General features: G+C 36.2%; 1 protein-coding gene across 2 annotated transcripts; it reads left to right on the top strand.

Annotated features, from left to right (window-relative positions):
- Positions 1 to 928: 928 nt before the first annotated feature.
- LOC129000801 (STAGA complex 65 subunit gamma) lies at positions 929 to 18,843 on the top strand. Of its 2 annotated transcripts, none has more exons than XM_054427811.1 (9): positions 929 to 1,068; positions 2,332 to 2,507; positions 3,199 to 3,304; positions 4,869 to 4,981; positions 7,210 to 7,319; positions 8,852 to 8,973; positions 9,272 to 9,450; positions 16,211 to 16,342; positions 18,390 to 18,843. In XM_054427811.1, exons 1-9 carry the CDS (start codon positions 1,066 to 1,068, stop codon positions 18,526 to 18,528), a joined length of 1,080 nt encoding a protein of 359 aa, XP_054283786.1. In that variant the 5' UTR covers positions 929 to 1,065; the 3' UTR covers positions 18,529 to 18,843. The 2 variants fall into 2 exon arrangements, with proteins under 2 accessions (XP_054283786.1, XP_054283787.1); XM_054427812.1 differs by having other exon boundaries at positions 16,211 to 16,337; positions 18,390 to 18,533.
- The last annotated feature ends 6,250 nt before the right edge of the window (positions 18,844 to 25,093 follow it).

Below are 25,093 nucleotides of genomic sequence, written 5' to 3'. Positions count from 1 at the left end.
TCATTAATTCGCACTTTATTGATTTACGTTTAAAATTATGAACATAAATTTATTAAAATATTAAAAATAAAACATACAGAATTAAAAACCAAAACAATAATGAATTAAAAATCTATATCTGTACGTTTTTAAGTGGATTCAATATTGTCATAGTCCAGTAACCAATCTTTCGTAAATACTGTACACAAATAATACCATTAGCTGCTTCCAAACAAAACAGCTGTTCCAACACCACTTGCAACGTTAATTGCCACTTCGAAGGCAGCGGTCTGAAGTTAAAGGCGGCCGTGGTTGTAGTACATGAGGGTGAGGGGGCTGTGTTGAACCATGTTGAACTTTGCCTTAGACACCACTTAAGTTTTACCCCTTTTCGTCCCTAGTGCATGCCCTACAATAGTAGGATTCAGCTGTTATGAGATTCTAATACGTTGCTCATTGAAAAGACCACAGCATGCCGCTCTGAAATTATCAAATTATTTTAGTCAATCTCTCAACAAAGCGAAAGCCTTTCGGGAATGATGCCGCAGCATGTCATTAATTTGTGGAATCGGTAGCAATATGACTAAATATGTATAGTTTTTGAGACTACACCACAACTAACATAAAGCCTACTTCTAAAAAAATCAAGAAATACAAAAACATTGTTTGGTGTGGTGTTAGTTTATTACGGCTTGTTAGTTGTAATAGTGCACCAATGTGAATGGAGAATGTGATGCAAGTACATTAGTGATTCCGCCTACTCGACGCTAGCGGGGAGAGTGGCGGGGAGAGTGCGAATGCGAAGCGGTTGTCGGTTGTTGGCACGGCCGGTTGTTGGTTACGTCGCTTCGATTAATCGATTTTGGATTCGAGGACTCGACTCGAGGTTTCTTTTCGTTTTCTTTTCTGCTAGTGGCGCTAGTGCTAGTGTTAAGGTTAGTGTGTTTATGAAGTATGAAGTCAATTTGTTTGTAAAGTTTACACTCTGTTCAATTAACATTAAATGTTGAAGTTGATGACGCATACTGTAAATTTTACAGTATTAAGTAATTAATTATTAATAAAATACCTGTTTTACAGTGTGTTATGGTAAAGTATTTTATTTCCTATCACAATAATTAGGTTAAGGCCCATGTCAAGTTTAGTGCTTTAAGCTACACCTTGTAAGTTAACAAGAGTATTAAAAATAAGCTCATTTTAGGTGTTGAAAGTTCGATTGTTTTTATTTACTTTTTAAACCACAACTTTGATTAAATATTAACTGTAATTTTGGCAGTTTTTGTTTTTGTCTATCGGTATTTATTTACTATAGGCTAAAAAATGTTCTAACTTAACATAGGTAGACCTACGGTACCCTACCCTAATCAGCAAACTAGTTCTCTCAAGCCTTACACTATCCGACTTGCTTGCACACCAGGCCTAGCCTGGTCAGACAAAATTCAGTAAGTTACATACTTCAAACGTCTTGGCTAGATTTTTGTTGTTTTTTGCGTCCTGATCACAATATAATGATTACTAGAGGTTAAAATACCTTATAAACCGTCAATGTGATCATGTCACCGGTGAAAGGTGACCGGTTTCAACCCATCAAAGGGGTCATCTTCAGGGGAAGAATGGACATAGAATTACTCCGAAGAGGTTGTCAAAAAGTAAATAAACACGAAACAAAGAACATTAACACTTAAACACATAAACCACGTAAGTTACTCTACTTGGCCACAAATCGACTGTGCGGCGGACGGTATGCATACATTGATTTACAGGTCCAGACTGTCGCCACTGCCGTCTTGTCCATCTGTCATTCCCCTCCTCTTCTTCCAGCTCTTATCAGGTCCTTTCCGTGTTGTTTTTTTTAGCTATTTCCATTACTAACCCATTCATGTCCAATCAAATTAGGCTATAATGGGGTTTTTGGCAAAAGTTTCAAAAAAGTGTTTTGGCATATAGTTTCACAAATTAAAAATTTAATTTATAGTGTCCATTTGCAATTTCTTCCACTCTTAATCCAAAATGCCATAAGGTTTTAACAGAAAGAGTCCCGAAAACAAAATTAAGATTACTAACTTGAGGTTCATTAAACAAGTAGTTCAGTTCTAGCAACAAGGAGCGAACAGCTGTATTTATGCGATGCAAAACAAACAAAAGCACTTAACGATGACATGTACTAAACAAAAACTAAAATGACCGTCTGGCAGTTCTAGCGTTAAACTCTGGATACAACTCCTGCCAGGTAACTTATTGAACTTTGTTTACTTAGTTATTAAGGATTCTCCAAAGACACAAACAAATCAATGAGCCGTAGGAAAGGTATACAAACTTCTCATGATAACTTAGCTATGATTTTCTTTATAGAGCCGTCCCGTCCAAATGGACCAGCTGTGGGGAGAGATTCCGGAACCTCGAAATACTGAATGGGATAAAGTAGTTCCAAAAGAAATAGGAAAGCTTGTAATTTTGAGTGCAATAAAGCCAGAGTTACCTAAAGTCAAACAACCACAACCAGATGAAGATGCAGATAAAGTGATAGTGTAAGTATCAGTCGGGAGTTTAATTATGCCCTTACATTTGTGGGCTTTATCATTTTGGGTGTGTTTTAACGTCTTAAGCATTTTTTTCTAAGGAATCAGTATGAACCATTGCCTTTTGTTCTAATGTTAATGTATTTTGGTAACTTCTGGCTTTGGTTAGTCAGTCGTCGAGTTATGGGTTCACCTGCTTCAATGCTACAATGCCCTTGCACCGTTTTATTGCAGCAGCTACTACCTTTATTTGCTTGATATTAAAGCCTTGTCCATATGTGCGTAGATAGGATGTAGAAGTTTCAGTGTTATCTTTGGAAATGTTTTTCCTTACATGGCTTGGTAGACCTAATTTATATTTTTAAAGAGGTTGGTAGCCTCTTTTAACCTTGCATTTGCCCGTCCACATAGACTAACTGTCCATGCATGGAACATATTCAGCAAAGCAAGGGGTGAGCCGGTACAGTACGAAGGTGAACTGTACTGATAAAATGTGACCAGGATCCGAACCCATGACATTGTTGCCTTGGAGCCGAAGTCTGTGACACTACCGACTGAGCCACCAACTCACTGATTCGATCTAATGTGTGAATTGATATGAGACACAGGTAGGAAACTGGAATCATGTCAGTCTTGCAATACATATTCAAAGAGATAAAGTGTAAATATTGTTGTATCGCTTATGATTTTTTCTTTACAGATTGGGGCCTGAATACAGTGCTATGGAAGAAAATGTGTTGTACACTATCAAACTCCTTCAACATGCTAGACAGGTCGCTGAACTCCTTTATATTGCTACATCAGGGGTATGTTGTGAGGTTTTTATGTTCTACATAAAACTAAAAATACTGTTATAACAGTTGTTATCAGTCAGATAGAGAAGAATGCCTAGGCTGGAACACATTAAAGGACATTAGAGGAGTATTATACAACAGTGTAATGAATATAATAAGAGGAGTTCATAACCTTATAACTTTTTTATCATCAGATGCAGTATTTGCATTCTGAACTCACTTGAAAGGTTAGTAGAAAGAATGCTTGAAAGTAAAACATTGAATCACTAAAGATGCCATCTAAAGGTGCATTGTCCCTGAAGCAACTCTTGCGATAGTAGTTGAGCGATAGTAGCTCAGCGATAGTAGCTGAGCACTGGTTAGCGTTGTTTCAAATGGGACCATTGTCCTTGACGCGACTGTGACTGGAGCGGCTAGTGGCTGAACACAGCGACTGTAGCGGGTCTGCTCTGAGGGGAGTCAGAGTCGCAGCCGCTGAGCGATTTGTGTTGTGTGTAGACTTGTTTTGGTCGTAATGTCTTCAAAGAATATAAAACTGCTTTCTACCCCTGAATAAGATGAAAAGCTGTTAGTACAGAATAAGTATTGAATAAATACTTGAAGATTTAAAACGTGGGGCGCATTTAGAATTATCTTCACCTATTGAACTATTATTATCCATTGCATGCTCCCCACGTTTTTCGTTTTAAATCTTACAAGTATTTATCCTCTCCACATATTTAAAATTATTTTTACTTTTGAGTCTGTTTAAAAACGTGGTATTTTTAAAAAATATTTTTATTTATAATTATTTTCTACTAATTTTAGAAATAATTTTAGTATTTACAGCTGACTTCAATTGATATATTTAGGCCTACATTCTTCCAAAATGTAAACATGAAAAATTTGGAAGCCCATGGGGCTTAGCCTGAGGGAAATATGAAAATTAAATTATATAATATTGCATTATCATCATCCATTTTTGAGCTATGTTTCAAGTTTCAATTCTCTAGCTCGTCGGGAAGTTAGTTATTGATTGCAAAGTTTGTACCGGACAAGAAAGTGAGCTAATAAAAACGTTTTAAAATTAGCTGGTGTCATTATACTCATGGCACCAATTCACTCGAAAAGTCAGCAAAATGAACAAAATCGCTCTAGAACAATCGCTTCAGGGACAATGACATGGTTAGCTACTATCGCCGAGCTACTATCGCTGAGCTACTGTCGCTCAGCTACTATCGCAAGAGTCGCTTCAGGGACAATGCACCTTAAGACTAATAGGCTACAAAGATGAATGTGCAATGACTGGTCAGAAGCAATCGGTTATTTGGAGGAGTCAGGTTATCTTGAACTGCATAAGAGGAATTCTACATTATTCCATATTAACTACTCATCAATGGCCATGTTATTTATTTATTTATTTTTATATTTCCTGCTAACAATTTCCTAAAAGTTTTTAGAAGCCTTTTGTATTGTTTTCATTGCAATCGTAGTACACTCCCCGAAGTTTAGTGAAAGCAATTTGTATCTTAACATTACTCACTATAACTGAAAAAGCTACCGGTATTTTTAATGATTGACTACTAAACTGTTTCAGGAAGAAGAATTTAATGGAGACATAAAAGAATGCCCTCCTATGCCCCAGGCGCCTGTTAAAGAACTGAAATGTCAAGAATCTCATCCTCTACACTACCTCCCTAAAGAAGAAACGTAAGTAGATTACTTTGTCTGTCAAATATTGGCCTTCAGAAGACCACATCATTGAACTAGCAAAATAGTGGTTGACATTTCGGATGCATAATGCATTACAGTGAACTATATTAATTTGTTATAAGCAGCAACAATACAACTAAGAGTTGCCAGTTTAACTTAAACTTCAATTTCCCGGTTGAAATGTAGCTTGTCTCAAATACAGATTGATGCAATGTAACTGAAATGCTAGCATTGGAATATTTATGTGATGGGTCGGAACTTCACGTCAAATGTCGGTTCTGTCGGTTCTTGGCAAAAAAACCGGAACTGAGAATCGATGGTGAAGTGTCGGTACCAGGACCCTTGATACCAAAACCCGTCGCCAATATTGCCGGAAAATTACCGATATTGCCACGATCGCACAAGAATGTTGACGTTTCCGTGACCGCGTGAGTCAATATTGATGTCAACACGGCCGCGATTGCGGGAAGCGATGATAACGGCTACATGTCCGCAAGAGATGTTCATGATTTTCATGACGACGAAGATGTTTCTGTGACCTTGGGAGATGTTAATGATTTTGCCGCAATCGCGGGAGAGGATGATGAGACCTACTTGGCTGCAAGAGATGTTCATGATTTTGCCGTGATTCCGGACGACGACGAAGACGTTTCCGTGACTGCGGGTGATGTTCATAATTTGCTGCGATCACAGACAATGACAATGACGTTTCCACGATCCCGTTGAACCACGCCCTCACACCTGCACCCAGGCAAACAAAATTGGAAATGTAATCCCATGCGCAGGGACGAGAAGTGGCTCACAAATCAAGAAAAACCGTGGAGGAAAGGAAACAAACAAATCATCAACAATAATACATGTAAAACATAAATTCAGAAATTCAAAAATTTATAGTCCTCATCTATCCTTCTAGCTCACAGCCATTCTTTAGTTATAAAAAAATTCAGTTTAAAGCCTCTACAAATTTTTAAATTCCTTCTAAATAAAACAACAAATTACAGTATATCAATAAAAATACCTTTCAATCATTAATTTAGGCTTTGTCAAAATTTACCTTTTAGGGGCCCAATAGTTGAATAAATAAATCAAATCATAATAAATAACTTATAGAATAGAATTTGAAAGAACAATAACAATAATTAGAATGTTGTGCTTAAAACATTTAACCATATAAAGTCTCTAAATGTCCATTTGGCAACAGCAACAATTAACAAAAATAAATATATCTCTATACAACAATATCAAATAACGATTCACAAAACTTGCGGTAGTATGGTTTGGCGGGTCAGGCGGATGACACCGGAGGGTCCATAAAGCTGGGTAGAGAGGGGGCCAGAGTCCAAAATAAGCCGGAGTTTCTCCGCCGACTCTCAAGGAAGCTAGATGGCTCTCCTCAGGGGCCCCATCAGTCACAACCGGCTTGTTTAATTAGTCCATAGCGTAAAAAATGAAGCAAAATTTCAAACCAACAAATAGTCTTTGCATTATATTACACAAATAGACCAATGAAAAATGATTGGAAAATATTTCTATGAAGTCTTTGTTGCCAACGTCACCTCTGACTTCTGTAGGAGTAAAAAGAAGTGTGTGGCAAACAGTTACACTGGGGATGTCGGAACAGTGACATGGCAAAACACATACTATACAAAAACAACTTGAACACAGAAGCAGAAAATGAGTTGTGACATTCATCGGTGGAAAGTAGTCACGGTATCTGAAATTTATTCAATGGGTATTTGTTAAAATTAGTGTACCTTTCTTAAGTTTAGATTCCAGATACTTATTTCTTAAACCAACATTTTTGTCAGAATAAGAAATCATAAAAAGTAGACTTGACATTGTTTATGTAAATAGGCCACCAGAGTTGTTTAATATCAGCTGTTCCTGTGGCTTGTCACCTACAGGAGCTAACATAGAGAACCGGCTCGGAATTATCACCACTAGCACTTAGTGTATCCATTAAAACAACAACATTAGGTTTTTGAAAATGTGTTTGTCAAGCAGTGCTGGTTGCCTTGATATTTTGATTGGTTCAGATACAACGGAAGTGCAAATTATTATTTGTTTAGTATTCAAAATAGACCAAGGAGTATTCCTAACTGATTAAGACACCCTGAATATAGTCTTTTCGTATTGAAATTGTTTGGAACCCAAAATGACTCTAAAAACTGTTACATTTACCACAAGTACCAATTTTTAATTGGTATATACATTTTCTGTTTCAGGCCTTTTACCTTGGGAACGCCAATGTCAGTACCTTCTTTGGGCAGAGATGTTACCAAAGAGATCCTGTTTAAGACTGTAGCGACTTTGTGTGCTCATGTTGGTTTTTCCAGTGAGTTTTTTTTTAGTTTTACTGTCTCACAATGTTTGTCTATCAGCTAAGAAATACTAGTTCAATATTACCCTGTTTAAAATCATTTTAATAACATGCAGCCAACATAAATGTCTAAAGCGAATCACAAGGTCTACTTTAAAATAATAAAATTGTCTACGCACCTTGGTTCGTTACCAACAGAACACTTCATAATGATCTTAAAATTCGAACAATCAAAGAAGAAATTACAAAATCTAATAAAAAATACATCATCAAATTGGAAAATCAATCAAATCCTCTTGCACTTAATTTATTGGACAATCACAACACTATTTACAGACTGAAGCTACATACTATATTGGTTCTCCCATTCAGATTCGGCTAAGTGTTATCAAAATTCTCTTTGTTAGCTAGTGTTGACAGTGGTCAATACTAGCTCATGTTCTTCAAGTTAATTTTTAATGTTGTATTGTTATTTCATTTGCTTCTTGTTCAACTTTTGAACAGATTTTTAATTAAATAAAGTTAACAAAAAAGTTGTGTCTGACTCTATTTCTAATAGTAGTCTATCGTGATGAAAGTTATTTTACTTTTACTTTTACTTTCTTATTAAATGGCTACCATACAAAGTAGGTATTTTAAGCCAAGTATGAATGGAGATGAGTGGAGGATGAGTGGCGCGACGTTGCCAGCGACCAAACTGGCTAATCAGCTTGTCAAGGGTCATTGATTCTTATGGATGTTATTAAACGAGGGTAGCCAGCGACGCAGCCACACTTTGGCGACTGACTGGCCACCGAGCCCTGTCGCCACTGCGGTAGCCACTGGCTACCCATATTGGCGACGCTGCGTTGTAGCATATGGAGCTTGTTACACTAGGTCGCCAGTATCACGTCGCCACTCGGTCAGTTCATATCACTGGGGTACTTGCACATTGTGTTGCGTTCTGTTGTGTTGTGAGTGGGTGAATTGTTCACTTCAGTTGATAAAATGTCTACATCTGTATTGGATATGTCTATATGGAATCTATGGAAAATGTCTATATTTGTATCTGGATTGTGACATACGAAAATAATTGAAACATTTTGTATTGTCCGCACAGAGCTCATCAGAAAGGGTGTACTATAACCCTTTCGATTCTCTTGCACTAAGCATTGGATGAACGTATATTTTTCTCTTCCTTTGCCTCCTTTTCTTCAGAAGTAACAGAAGGAGAAGATACTTATAACCACTCATTCACTGTAAACATACCGCTCATAACAAGTACAAGTACAAGACAAGCACTCACAACAAAATGAGTAACGGCGGTAAAATTCTAGCTACTCAACTGGCTACTAAGTTTGGTGGCCAGTGCGTCGCCAGCTACTGTCGCTGGCGACGTCGCCAGGCTACCTCGTCTAATAGGGGCCTAAGGGACCTACAGTTTATAGTGGAATCCGAACCACATTTTTGCCTTGGTATATACAAATATACAAATTGGTCTAACTACTAGGATAGTACTACGGACTCACTAGTGCGGACGTTAATCTTTACCAACTTGTATTTTCTAGGTGGAATGCAATCCTCAATCCAGTTACTCACCGACATTGCTGAAGACTTCCTGAGGAGGTTTACTTGTTTACTGAGGTTTGCTGTTGATAGAGAAGAATTGTACGGAAATTCAGGCTTCCCGGTAAGATAAAAAAGTGCCTCCGCCTGACAGCAAAGAAATCATAATACACACCTATTCATTTACACCACTTATGGTAAAGAGAATTTTTTTAATGGTGCAGACATTTTCTGACATTAATTCAGTTTAAATCAGTTGAAACACACTTGAAGGTCTCTTGCCCATCGAAGAATTCCTAAAGTAAACAGTATGGGAAATTGACTTTTTCTACTTAAAATTAACCGTAATATCCTTCTTAATGGAAACAGCAAATAAGGAAAGAGTGTGTATTCTGAAACAATCATAACCTGTCACTTGTCAGGACGCAATGGAAAGGGTGTTCCACGAGATGGGGCTCGGCAGTGTGGTGTCTCTACACGACTACTACCAGACCAGAGTGTTGAAGTACAGAGATAAATGTAAGGCTGAGTGTGAAGATCTGCTGAAGAAATACCAGGTTGTGGCACCAACCATCAAGAGAGAACCTGAGGACATTGTCAGGTTAGTACTCTTCATCTGTTCCATCTAGTATTCTACTTTTTATGCTCCTAACAATCCCAATTGATCATTAAATTCTAGTTATTTTAGCTCTATAAAAGTGTATATTGGTTGCAGATAAGTTATTTTAAAAGAGGGTGTTAGCCTATAACATTCATTCGTAGTCTAAAGCAGCCATTGTAAACAGGACATTCTTGGTATTTTAGTGAGAACCACATAAAATAGTTTTTTCCACTATCTAAACAATGTAGACAGTGTGACAGCTCTTACTGAAAGTCCAAATATGCAATTTTAATATATTTTTTCACTGTTTTGTTTCGAATAATGTATAACCATAACCAAACAAACTATTTTTTAATTCAACTGTTCAAAAATAATTTTTGGGCCAAGCTCGGTTTAGTTCATTTATGTTTGAGGCGAGCGAGCAAGTAGATTTTCTAGCTGAGCTTTTATTTTTTCATTTGTAGAAAGTGTCCGGGGCTATAGAATACAGGGGCTGGCTCACGTGGACTAGCGAAGTGGTCCCACTGCCGTGTGGCTGTGACGTCACCGCGCTGACTCCACGGGTGTAGCTAGCGCGCGACACATATACAAATCGCTCATTTAAATGCTTCCCTAAATGTACACAATTAAATTGTCCGTATAAAACTTATATTGTTGTAATCTGCATTAACTACAGAATCTGATGGTCCAAAAATATTTTAGTTATGATCAATAATATGTATTTTAAAAGGGGAAAATTATAACGATTACAAACTTGTGAACTACAAAAAGTCACTAAGCGGGGATTTTTTTTATTTTTGGGATAAGAACAAACTTTGAGCCAGAAAAATATTCATTAATAGTTCTATTTCAATAATTAGCCTGAAAATTTTCGTTAAAACCAACAGGTCGTTTATTGCTTATCAGGAAGTAAGGCTTTATAAACTTGGCGATCACATTACATCGTTCCGCACATGTCCGCATCGTGCTGTTTATAACATGATAGTAAAAAAATGTTATGATCCTAAAACAATTGCACTGTTTCTATTAGTGAAACAAGTAATTAGTGCTAAAACTGAATTTTAAGAATTGTGTAGACTTAAGGCTTAGAATGTTATTTTATCTTGTTTGATATTCCGGTGCCCCTTGTCATATAATTCTAATACACTTGGTTGGGCATCTTTAAGGAATGTGTAATGGTTTAGGTAATTTTATATTGTCTGTTGAACAAACTGTTTATCCATAGAAAATAAGTAAAAGAGCGTTTTAATGCGATAGTATTTTTATTATAATAGTTGTATCCTATTTCACTGATTTTAGCCACTTACTCATCTTCTGATCATTTTTCTTATATCTTCTTCAGAAACAAACGGAAGACGCGAATAACAATGAAAGAGCGAAGTTGTTTTTACGCGTATTGATGCAGTGTTGCCATAAAAACACCTAAAATTTGTGAGGCGAACGGCAAAATTACCCGCCAGCGCTCAGTTATAACAATCGTCTTTTGAGACGATTTATTAATGAACTGTTAGGGGTATTTAAGAATTGTTAAGTAATTACTAAGGAAGAACTGATTGACTACAGTTTTCTCGCTGAAAGTTTGTGCCTAACCCGAAAATTAAAATGTTCCTCGCTTAGTGACTTTTTCAAGTTTCATTATTGTAGTTTCTCTACGTTTGTTGGTTTAAAACCAATTTACTTGTGGTAAACTAAAAACTGTTTGGATATTTGGATTCTACAGTTAATGCAGAATAAAACGATATAAGTATCATATGAGAAATATGTTCGTACAACGGTAGGGGAGCGTGTAAAAGAGTGAGATTTTCACTGGCCGCGTAATGGAAACAGGCCCGACTGTCAGCCCGGTGATGTCACAGGAGGTGGGGGAGCGGGGCGGTGTCGGCAAGTGCTACATCAAAGACGTGAGCTAGCCCCTGTATTCTATAGCCCCGGAAAGTGTCTACAAAGATAAGTGATCGGAAATAATTGATTTTTCTGTGATCCAGTGGCGTAACAGAAGGGCCCGCAGGGCCTGCAATGCAGGGGGGCCCGGGAGCTGAGGGGGCCCGCGAACCGGTGAGCGGGAAACGGTGAGCAGAGAGGCCCGTGAGACGAGTGGGGCCGAAAAATTGGAGTTCATTCTTGTCTAATAATAATAATAATAATAATAATAATCTTTATTGTCATTCAGCAACATAAAATTACAATAGACAACGTCAGAAATCAGGACACAAATATGACATCAAGCTTAAATCTATATCACCTTAAGAAGCATTGAACATTTTGTTGCATAAACTGTACATACAGGCCTAATATTTAAATTTAAAATTCTAAGATTGAATGCTCTATCACGAATTTATAAAAAACTTAAGTAAATAATGCTTCAAAACTAAACAATTTGTAAATATTCAGAAAATTTGTAAAAAGATTTTTGGTCATGCAGGCTGCCTCCTAGTGGCCAATAGTGTTAAGAGGTCAGAGTAATTATTTGTGTTTAAAAAATCGTCTATAGAAAAAAAGGCTTTGCTAATTAGCCATCTTGATAATGTTGATTTGAAAAGGTTTATGTTATCAATTTCTCTAAATGGAATGGGAAGTTTATTGAAAAGTTGTAATTGTAAATATTTATGGCTTTTTGTGAATTTTGAAAAAATTCATGTATTATCAATCATTCAATAATTTTATTAAACAAGTAATGACATTGATTTTATTAATAATATGTTGTTATCAGTTGTTAGGCCTCTTCATTGATAACAAACTAGTGTAACAAATTTAACGTGTTGTAATGTGGGTCTTTGATTATTATACAATCTTACTTTCGTCACGAAGAAATATTTTACTTCTCGGTGATTTCGTACACTGCTTATGTCGTCTGCAAACATTTTGAAACATTAAGTTACTTTGGAGCCTGAAGTCATGAACGTTGGCTAGGGATTTTAATATTGTATTATTTTATATTTTAGTTTTTCCCTGATATTGATTGTATTTTGTTGAATACAATATACTTATACTGCTACTCTACTGACTATGTTTGTTAGCCCATATATTATTTTACCTCACAATTAACCAATACTAAAGACTATCACGTCCTTAATTTATATAATAACAAGATACAAGGAACTGTACAACCCATTTTATTCAACCATTTTAACTGAATGAAAAATATATAAACATAAACATTAAAAACAATAACATAAACCATGTGTGTTAAGAAATCATATGTTGATGACAACTCCTTATTAATCCTCCCCCTCAAATTTACACGGCCGAATGTGGTTAATGTGCCTTCTCCAAACCTGCCCATTGTCCATCTCGATTTGATAATGCACCAATCCTTCTCTCCTTCTTACGTTTCCAAATTTCCACTTTCCGTCTTTTCCGAAATTGCGCACCTGAACTCTGTCCCCCACCCGAAACTCTCTTTTGATTTTAGTACATCCGTCGGGCATTTCTGTGTGATCTTGGGGTCTCTTCATAAGATCCAGCCTTGTCCTTATTCGTCTCCCAAACATAAGTTCATATGCCGAGGACCCTGTAGCATTTGTGGCATTCCTTAGTGACATTAGGATGTGATTTATTTTGAAGTGCAAATCTCCTCCATCATTTTCCATTGCTATTAACTGTTTCTTTACAGTCTGAACAAATCTCTCTGCTTGTCCGTTGGTTGCAGGGTGATAGGGGGCAGAGAATTTGTGTGTAACGCCACAAGCTTGTAGAAATTGGTTGAAAATAGATGATGTGAAGTTAGGGCCATTGTCAGAGACTAACGTGAACGGGTAACCGAAGGTAGAGAAGAGTTTCCTGAGCTGTTGAATGCACCAATTAGATGTTGTAGTTTTGGTTGGTATGACTTCAACCCACTTTGAATAGGCGTCAACGATAACAAAAAGGTATTGCCCATAAATTGGACCTGCGAAGTCGATGTGTATTCGTTGCCAAGGTCCTGATGGAACCAGCCAAGGATGGACATCTACTTTTTCAGGAAGATTCTGCTTCAAACAGCATGGACGACAAGACTTTGCTAGATCTTCTATGTTACGGTCAATGTGTTTCCAGTAACAAAAACTTCTTGCAAGATTTTTCATTTTCACAACTCCTAAGTGTCCTAAATGAAGTTCATTGAGTACTTTTCCTTGTAGTTTTTCAGGAATTACTACTCTGGAACCACGAAAAATGCAGCCATCATGAAGTGAATACTCATTATTCTTCAAGCCAATATGTTCTAAATCCGTGCCATCTTGAAGTGCTTTCAAAAGAGGTTTTAGGTCATTGTCGTTAGATGTTTCATTTGCAATATTTTCATGTGTTACAGGCATTGATTCAATTTGATTAATGAAAAAGGCTTCGTGTTGATCGATTTGATTTGTCGGTGGATGCTCATTAGGAAAGCGAGACATGTAGTCTGCATTACCATGTGATTTGGTGTTCCTATATTCAATAGTATAATCGAAGCCAGAGAGGAAGTGAGCGTAATTGAAAATACGTGTGGCAGTCATAGTAGGTAAGGTTCTGTATGGGTCAAAGATTGAAACAAGTGGCTTATGATCTGTTACAAGGATAAACTTTCTGCCATAACAATACTGGTAGAACTTTTTCAATCCCCAGTAAATTGCCAGTGCCTCTTTGTCTATCTGACTGTACTTTTTCTCACTTGCAGTGAGAGATCGAGAAGCGAATGAAATTGGCCGTTCAGTACCATCTTTGTAGCGGTGAGAAAGAACAATTCCTAATCCGACTGGAGAAGCGTCCGTGGCTAGCACTAAGGTTTCATTTTCATCAAAATGAGCAAGGACCCGGTCACTAGCTATCTCAGCCTTAACTTTTTCAACGCATTTATCACATTCTCTGGTCCAAACGAACTTAGTGTGCGCCTTTAATAGATTGTGTAGTGGATTCAAGATTGTGTTCAAATTGGGGATAAATTTCTGGTAGTAATTAGTCAAGCCCAGGAATGTTCGTAGCTCTGACACATTTGACGGTTTTGGTGATTTCAAGATTGCTTCCACTTTGTCCTTGTTCTTGTGTAGACCATTTTGATCTATAGTATGTCCAAGGTAATCGATTTGTGTTTGAAAAAACTTACATTTGTCTTTATTTAGTTTGAGGTTGTGTCTCCTGATGACTTTCAAAACACTTTCTAGCCTTGTTAGGGCCTCAGACTCAGTCGAACCTTGAATAATAATATCGTCAAAAAAACACTGAACGCCATCAATTCCAGAAAGTATTTTGTCCATAAACCCTTGCCATAGAGCCGGAGCAGTCTTGATTCCGAACATGAGTCGATTTACCCTATATTGTCCTTTATGTGTACTGATTGTTTGAAGTAGCGCACTTTCTAACCCAACATCTTCTATGCATCTTTCTATGGGGGGAACTGTACAACCCATTTTATTCAACCATTTTAACTGAATGAAAAATATATAAACATAAACATTAAAAACAATAACATAAACCATGTGTGTTAAGAAATCATATGTTGATGACAACTCCTTATTAAAGACATTATTTGTTGTAAGTTAAACGCTTTAAATCCATACAAAGATAAAATAAAATAAATCAATAGGCTTAGCCTGTGATAAAAGTACATCAATCTATTAAATTAAATAGCTTTTAGTGTATGAGTTAATTATAACCAAAGATTAAACTAACTTAATAAATTAATACTTTAATTACTTTACTTTGAAATGGCGACCATACCAATGTAGGCATTTTAAGCCAAGAATTAATGGAGATGAGTGTAGGATGAGTGGCCCAACCTTTTAGTTTTGAAAGGGACTGAGGCCGACATATTCCTTAGTCACAGCTGTTAATTAATAGCCAATACAGCCAAAGACAACTAAGGGGCCTAATTCGAACCACGTAGTTTTTGCCTTGTAATTAATTAACTAGTCTAATTATCAGGGTAATAAAAATGGATAGCATGTGTGATAAAATAAATGTAAAACCTCCTTGATATAAACATTGTGATACCTACAAATGGAAAATATGCTTTTTTATTTGATTTCAAAACTATTTACAAACACTGATATTGATATAATGATGTAACATTTTCATCAAACCACGACTGAAATACTTAACACACCCTTTTATGGAACATAACCCATAATTTATTTACCACTCTTTTTATGATTTATCTTTTTGATCATGGTATCGGTGGTCTAAAAATAACTCTGGGTGGAGGGGGAGGGCGTTTGATTATGTTGTATTGGTGGTCTAAAAATTACTCATGAGAGGGGCCCAAAAAATAAGTTTGCAGGGGGGCCCCTAAAAATTTGTTACGCCACTGCTGTGATCGCTGGTGATATTCACAGATTTGCCGTGATCAAGGAGACTATGATGGTCATCATAACTGCAGAAAATGTTTATGATCTTGCTAGGATTATGGGGGATGATCAAAGCCTAAGTGTCTGGCCAGTTTTGCCATGATTTCGGCAGATTATATCTTTTGGTGTGACTGCGGAAGATGCTAACAATGGAAAGGCTTAAAGCAATTTCATAAATTTAAGTCTCCACGGGGCACATCGGTATTTTTGACCGAATCAACATTTTTACTTAGAAAATAACTTTAGTTTATAAAAGGTATAATGTTACCTGGATCTGCCAAAGTAATCCAAATTGCTGTCTAACGACTACGCGTTTCGAAGCAGTATAAGCTTCATCTTCAGGTCGTCAAGAACAACTTTAGTTGATGATTGAAAATTAAAGAAACTAAGTACATGATATGATACCTAGATTAAGTGCTTTTGTGTGTACGAGCTGAAAGTAAAGCTTGTGTTTTCAGGTTCAAGACTGAGATATCCAGTGAAGAGGACATCCCGGAGATTCATTTCCCAGGAACAGGAGAGGGAGATGAACTCCAGTCCCAGCTGGAACCTGGATATCAGATGCTTCACTCACTTGAGCAAGAGGTCCAGTAAGTTCCTTACAGGAGCACTTGTAGATGAGCACTAGAGCATTGGACAGGCACTTATAGCACATGTAGCCTAACAAACACCCATAGTCTTGTACTTTTAGATCATTGAAACATAGATGTAAGCAGGACAATAGTTATGAGGGACAATATATGACACAAATTTATCCTCGTTATTGTGAGCAAAAATATTTTAAATAGGGATTAACAGTTCAATGGAAGACCATAGAATCAAGTTGTCCTTACTTTATGATTGTTCCTTTTTATTTTTTTCTCCATCATGATTTTTGCGAGGTTAGGTACTTTCAGTCATCTAACATAGCATTCACTGTCCACCTTTTCAATAGAATATCCTGTAACATAGAAAACTCATGGTTTAGAAGAACTAACTGCAATCACTCCTTGGATAATATAAAAAACAGATTATCAACCAGTGTTAGAAGATTACCAAGGGCAGTCCTGAACTACTGTGAGGGCAACATACCACCCAGTGTGCCTTAATGTCAACTTTCTCCCATTATGTATTATGCAATTCAGATAGTTTTTAATACGGTAAAGAGTAGATTGTACCATTGTACCTAAATTTTCATGGTTTATCTAAAATTTCTATTTTGCTTGTGTGTATTGTATAAAATATTCTTTTGAAGTCATGAATTCGGTTGGACATTTCTTTGAGCATTACTTTCTACTTGATATAATATTAGAACTACAGTTTTTTTTACTATGACGTTGGTTCTGAAATGTTACTAATTATTTGGACTTTCCCAACGTTTCTTGTGTTTCAATTTAAATAAGTAATTTCACTTGAAAACAGTATGAGTTGATTCACCTCCAGAAACATTGTGTAGTTGTAAACACAAGAAACGTTGGAAAAGCCCAAATAATAATAGTAACATTAGATCTTCAACAAGTTTCCGGTCCAGCAGTCACACTTCTCTTTCTATATATGAGGATAGAGAGGATAGGTGGTAGGGAATGTGTTAATTAGTTCCAGCCTCGGTCACATTCACATTTGCTAAATACCCCCGCCGCAGCAAACCTGCCGTCTTAGCGAATTTCCATTTGTCCGAATTGATTTTCAATTGATCTATTTAAATAACATTAGGTTAAACGAGTACCTAGGTTTGCTGCTACAAGGAAACTAATAAAGTAGTGTGTTTTTAGTAAAATATTGATAGCTTACTATAAAATAAATAAATTTGCCAAGTTTGATCAAAATATATCCATAAAGAAGCAAACTACAACATTTTACAATATTCTCCATAAGAATAACATGGGAATTTTAAATTTACCATTTTTTAGTTTTCTCCGTAACCAATAACCGTACAAAAACACTTTGATATACTGAATTGTTTGTTTTTTTAAGCTCTTTAAGAAGGTTTAGAGAAAAATTGGGAAATTTCGTGTTTTGAGGGTAAGAAGTGAGAAAAACCAATTTTTACCCCATAAAACCCCCCATAAAACCCTGTTACCATGGTCCGATCATGCTGGATCGCGAACTCATTCAAGTTTATCCCGCCTTACACCTTCAAACCAAATTTCATCAAAATCGGATAAAAACTACTCAAGTTATCGTGTTCACGGACACATATATATATATATATATAAATCTATATATATATATATACCTATATATATATACATATATAAAAATTTGAACGAATGGTGTTTTTGGCCTCTGGGGACATTAAAATGAAAAAGTAAATCGGTCCCGGGCCTAAGTCTTACCATGAGACCTACGGTAATAGCTACTTCCCTATAGGGAAATTCGCTAAAAACACATTTGTGTGAAATACACTTTGGATTTTGCAGACAAAAAAATCAAATTAGTTTTCAAATTAAGTTAGTTGGAGTTTTTACTTTTGGTTTTTGAACTTTGACAGTTTAAATACCATACAATTTATCAGCACTGTCTTTTGTAGATAGGTGAATTCAAGGTTATATGAGGCTAGGAAAATGCTTGTAATTAAGGTTTAAACATCAAACTCTTGTGAAATTAGCCCATTTTGAACCATTATTCAGACGTAATCCATTGATAACTTTCCAACAGATTGCAATCAAGTATGGCTCAGGATGATGTGGATATGATGAATGGATCGCCACAAAGTGTCGAGTCTACAGTACCTGGGTCAGAGGCGTGGTTTGCTGCAATCAAGGCCAAGACTCGGAAAAGAAAACTACAGCTTTAATGTCTTTTTTTACTTTTTTATTAAAAAAAAATGTTTTAAAACATGTGTTTTTAATAGCCATTACCATCCATTACCCTCTAATATGTACAACACAAGGAAATATTAAGATGGTTTACATTATTTGACTACCTGCTGTACAGGTTGGGTAGATCCACAGCCACCTCTAATACAAGGTTGCGACGTTCGAACTGGCAACACGGCACTCACCCGCCGCCTGGGTCCGGCACTCGTACTAGGCTATAAACATCAATGAGAGCATTGCTGCTCTGTATCAATGGATGAAAGTATTTAAATTACATATTTTAGTGGATTTTAGGGTATGTTAAAATAGAGAAATTAGAATCCAGGGTTTTTTATTTAGTGAAAAATTGCAACATACCACAATATGTCTAAAGTCTAAAACTAAAAATACAAACATAATGTTTTTGGTTGCATTTATCGCATTGTAAGTGATGAATGTGGAAATAGATGGACTTTACATATTTCCTTTGTTAATTTGATAATCTATACTATTATATAACAATTTCATGGTGTCTATATATGTGTGTTATTCAACACAGTAAAAACTACTAGACAGACTGGGCTTAAATTTTACAAAATATAGCAACTATACCAAGAATAGTAATACAGTAGCACTCAAGGCTTTCATACACCTTGAGTAGGACTAACCTATTGTCACTTCAATATTTGTAGAGACTAACATTCAACAATTTGTTCAAATAAAATTAATTTTCAATAGGAATATTATGTCTTAGTCTACCTGAGGAAACCTAGTTAGTGACAACAAAATTTAAAGTTTACATTTTGAAGGCATACTGACTAAATAATGTGTATTTTCTTTGAATAATTACTAAGCAAAACGTTTTTCATTTTGTAAACGATTTCAGAAGCTAGCCTCCATATGGCTTTCCACAATATTAATAGAATTGTTTTATCACATCAACATTCAGACTGGAGTCGGAGACTATGATGCTTTTATTGTTAGATGGCTTCTTGGTCTATATTTACATGAATCATTGTCTTAATCTTACATTTTTTACAAATCTAAGTTCATATTCGTGAAAATGTTTCACACAAAAACGAGAATTGTTTTAAGGTTTCTAATATTTGACCGAAGAAAGAATAGCAGGAAGCCATTGTTGCTTACGCGGATCACTTAATTAGAATCTTAGAACACTGTAGGTAGCCTATTATTCATTTTAAATTGAGCTTTCGTAATTATTCTTTCATCCAGGCACATCACATCTATCTGGTATGCTGTAGTAACAAGTTCAATGTCATTGCTAATGATTAAGGGTAGTAGAAACGTGATTATGTACGTCGGTACGCGACTCTTCCATTCACTGTAATGGTAAGGAAAGCGCACCAAGACACGGTTGCACCGTTGCCACTTTTCGCTCGCCACGGCTTTGTATTAGAGGTGGCTGCGGTAGATCTCTCTATGTTAAGCACAAGCCCTACTACCCCCAACTGGGTCGATGTCTAGTTGTACCTTGTACCTGCTGCATTTTGGTACAGGCGTCTTCGTCCAAAACTGTAGGTACAAGTTGACGGTGGTGCGGACGTCTAGTTGTACCTACGTCTAGTTGTATTTTACCTCTTTAAAATGTGCAGGTACAACTTGTTGGGTACGCCACCGTCTACTTGTACCTCATACGTCTGCGTCTAGTTGTACCTACTACTAGTTGTACCTACTACTAGTTGTACCTACGACTAGTTGTACCTACGACTAGTTTTATCTACGACCAGTTGTACCTACGGCTGGTTGTATCTCCCCTTCAATTTGTCACTAGTTTAAGGGGTTACTTTTAGAGTTTACAAAAACAACTTATTGAGAATTGAGTATATTGAAGTGTTTTTGTAGGGTGTTAGGCACGGGAAAGTTACAAAAAACTGCAAATTAAAAATGTCCTTATGGAGAATACGTAAACTGGCGTAGTTTGCTTGTTCCTGCATATACTTTGACAAATCTGTTACACACTACTTAATTACCTGTATTTATCTGTAATTACCTGTAATCTGTAATTACCTGTAATTATCTGTAAAACACTACTTAATTACCTTCAATGCAAACGTAATAAAACCTCAATATTAAAAAACCGATGAAAGATAACCCTGATATGACTTTTTTATGCGCGCTTATAAGTTCTTAATAAAACTAATATCGGTTTATTTGCAGGCTATAGCCAGCGTACACTGATCAACCTAGCTCAGTATACAATTTAATTTATATAGTTTAAATAGAACGAAGAAATATAGAAAATGAACAAGGATCCTCAATTGACTCGGAACACAGCAGTTTCTGATTATAATTATAAGGGTATCATCAAAAAGTACTCGTGCAGTAAACAATTAAACAGGGTAACGAATTAAGGACGCCAAATAATACGCGTAGGTACAACCATAGACTAACCAACAGTATGTTTTATCTATGGTACAACTAGACGTATGGACAGCTGGTCGCATCCGTACAAACCAGGTGACACTACTATTGTCGGTGGCATACACGTCTAGTTGTACCACTTGTACCTACGTCTAGTTGTACCTCTTAAAAATCTGCAGGTGCAACTAGTCGGGTGTGCCACCGTCTACTTGTACCTACGTCTAGTTGTACCTACGACTAGCTGTCCCTAGATCTATGAGGTACAAGTAGACGTAGGTACAACTAGACGGCGGTACAACGAGACGCGGTCCCGCCCCACTTTGTATATGGGTTGACTGGGCTAATAGCCCAATGCGCCAAATTTCTAAGAAAACATTTGTTGGAAAATTGAATAAAACAACTAGTCGGCCACTTTCGAGGTTATTGCCCATAATAATGGCAATGGGGTGAGGGAATTTGATATTTCGCGGGGTAGGGGTTATTATTGTTAAATGTCACTTTTCAAAAAGGGTGCAAGACCTACAATCGTGCCAAATTTCAATCTCCAGCTAATCTAGAAGTGGGTAAACGTGATTTAGACCAATGCACGTGTAATAATAAAATTTTGGGGGGGAATCCAATTCAATACTTCAGGGGGGGGGGTTATTGTTGTAAAATGTCACTTTTCAAAAAGGGCGCAAGACCTACAATCGTGCCAAATTAAAATCTCCTGCTAATCTAGAAGTGGGTAAACGTAATTTAGACCGATGCACCTCTAGGAATAACATTGCGGAAGTCGATATTTCGGGAAGGGGGGTTATTATTGATAAATATCACTTTTCGAAAAGGGCGCAAGACCTACAGTTGCACCAAATTTCAGATCTCCAGTTAATCTAGAAATTGGTAAACGTGATTTAGACCGATGCACCTGTGGTGGCTATAGAAAAGATATAAGGGGGGAAATCGATTTTGAAGGGGGGGATTTTTATAAGGCCCTTTTTATATTATACCTCGGTGTTAGTTCTAATACAGTAAATGTATTAATCTAATACAGTAAACTGAGTATAGTTTCAATACTCTTGCGCTCATAGAATATGTAAAAGAGTCTTTTAAAACATTGTAAAAGTAGTAAAATATTTCAAATTTTGTCATTAAACCTAAGGTTAAGGGTTTAAGGAGTAAGTTACGAAAAAAATGTTAAACGAGTAAAATTAAGATAAACTAAGAATGGTTTAAAAATTATTGCAGCTTTTGTGATTTTAATTCTTCTTTAGAGATCTATGTTGATTAGCTGTTCGAGAAAATGTTTTGGATGTGGTGGTGGTGGAGGGTGGGATCCCGGAACATAAGAACGGTAATTATATGAATCAAACATTAGCAAATTAGTAAAAACAATTAATTATATATTTGCTTTTTGTAACTTAAAATTTATTATTACATTAATTACATAAGCAAATTAATCACTGGCCCAAACGTTTACAATAATAATTAGCCGTAACAGGTTTATGACTATTCCAATAAAAGCAGGTTAACTTTTGGGCCAATGATGTAATGTTCCAGTGTTTTCAGTGGATATATTCGTTTTGGGTCCCTCCGGACCCAAAAAAGTGTTTTTTGAAGTGATGTGTGTGTGTGTGTGGATGTGTACAGAGCTAAAGACTACACCTGTGGTCCGATTTTGATGAAATTTTGTATGTAGATCCTAATCCATGGCATCTCCAGGCGTTCTTTTCACCTTTTTTTAAATTTAGATTTTCGAAGATGATTTCCCCATAAAACCCATTAAATAACGAAAAAATCAGGCTTTCTTGAAAATGGCCCGAACTATTTTGATAAAGTTTTAAATGTTTTATCCCTTTAAATTCTTAACAAAATGTATAACTCCCATTCCTGCAAAAATTACGGTTTAAAGGTTATTGTACATCATGTTATTTTCCCATTAAACCCATGAACAAACGGAAAATTTGATTTGTTTTTAACCCGACTCTGGTCGAAAATTTGTCCTTTATAATTATTAACAAAATAGTTCAACCCCTCATTCCTGTAAAAATTAAGAAGGTTCAAAAGTTAATGCAACTTTTGTGATTTCTATCTAAAAGCGAATTTCCCATAAAGGGAATAAGCTACTACCGTAGTGCTCATGGTAAGACCTGGACCCGGGACCGATTTACTTTTTCGTTTTGAGGTCCCCCAGAGACCAAAAAACCCATCCGTTCAAATTCACATGTATATATGTGTCTGTTAGCATAATAACTCGAGCAAAAATGATCCGATTTTGATGAAATGTAGTATAAACGTGTAAACCTAAATTTATTCGAACGAGTTCGCGAACCAGCATGATAGGACCAGAACGGGGGTTTATGCTGGGTTGGGGTGAAAATAGGTTTTTCCCATTTTGACCCTAAAAACACAAAATTTTACAATTTCTTTCCAAACCATTTTGTAGAGTAAAAAAAAATACAAATAATTTAGTTTATTGAAGCGTGTGTTATTGTGCACCTACCCAGACAGCACACTTTCTCCTCAGGACATCCCACGGATATTGCGACAGGATATGCAAGATATCCCATAGTGGTCCTATGGTCAACCTGGGATATCACAGGATATCCACAGGAATGCGTAATGTCCCCGCCCGGGGATGTCCTACGGATAAGCTCACACGCATATCCGTGGGACATCCGAGGTCATCCCAGGGTAGTCCTCAGGACATTCTCAGGACATATGGGACTACTATGGGATGTCCCTGGGATAAAGTGTGGTCTGGGCCTGAACATAAAAAACACAAAATAATATAGATTTAGTATGAAAAGCTTAATTATAAGTTTAGTAAATTGATTAAATAGTTAATAAACACAAATTTTGAAGAAAAAAATTAGAAAAAAGTTTTTGGCCCAGACGGGTTTCGAACCTGGTACCTTCGCCTTATGAGCCTCTTACCTTACCTCCTGAGCTATCTGCGCTTGATGATTATGGGTGTTTTCAAGTGGTGAAAGAGTAGCCGACAGTTGCAATGGTCGCAATACTTAAAATATTTTTGATACTACAGTATAGGCTATGTATGCTTCTGTTAATCTGTTTAGGCCTCAAGTAGTTGAATTGTTTTTCTGGTAGTTGGAGAGGATACTGGTATTTGAATATAGATTATTTAATCACCATTAGATTAGCACTGATATAATTGATTGTTATATGATTAAAATTAGTTTTTGGATGTTTTATTAATTTAAAGTTAGAATTAAATTCACATTTCCCACAATTATGATAGAACTCTAGTTTTCCTGAACTCGGTGGTAGTAATATGTCAGTAAAGTAAAGTCAACCCTTGCTAGCCATAGTATTAACAAGACATATTTTCAATCTGGGAAACCTTAAACTTTTAAAATAAATTATAAAACCTCAACATCTTAATGCGTGGGAATCTTATTAAAAAAAAAAAAAAACAGACCAAAATTATTTGTTAAATAATGAAGACGGCCCAATTATAAATTCGGAATTACTGAAAATAATTACATCAAGAACAACACTGTAACATATCCAAAATTCAAAAGATTAATTTTTCTTATATTATTTTTCCAATATCCTTTAAATCATCTGTTTTAACTTTGTTTAAAATTAATTTATTAAGTAAATATTTACTTTTTGTACTAGTGTAAACACAGCCTGAAGATGGAAACCAAGTTTCTGAAAGCACTAGTGAAAAAAACAAATTATTATATATTGGCCTTGTTGAACATTTAAATTTAGATATACATTTCATCAGTGGTAGTATTTTTTTTCTTCATTTTGTTACCGGGACATTACGGGACATTACAGGATATCCAGTGGATTTTGTACATGTCCCGGGATGTCATGGGACATTCTGGGATATCCTATGGCATTCGTACATATCCCGGGACTTTACAGGATATCCTGAGGTTAACTTACAAATCCCGGGACATTACGGTATATTGTAGGATATCCTGTGGATTTCGTACTCGTCCCGGGATTTTGCGGGGTATCCTGAGGATAGCGTACATATCCCGAGACATTCTCAGGACATATGGGACTACTATGGGATGTCCCTGGGATAAAGTGTGCTGTCTGGGTAATGGTTACGGAGAATATTTAAAAAATTGTAAATTTAAAATTCCCATGTTATTCTTATGGAGAATGAATCAATTGTTGTAGCTTGTTTAGTAGCATATTTTGATCAAATTTGGAAAATAC

The sequence above is a fragment of the Macrosteles quadrilineatus genome, unplaced genomic scaffold, assembly GCF_028750875.1.
Source record: "Macrosteles quadrilineatus isolate MER2022 unplaced genomic scaffold, UCM_ALF_1.0 Scaffold_8__2_contigs__length_117827958, whole genome shotgun sequence".
NCBI lineage: Eukaryota > Metazoa > Arthropoda > Insecta > Hemiptera > Cicadellidae > Macrosteles > Macrosteles quadrilineatus.
The sequence above is the reverse complement of the archived record's forward strand: the minus strand, read 5'-3'. Positions and strand labels throughout refer to the sequence as shown.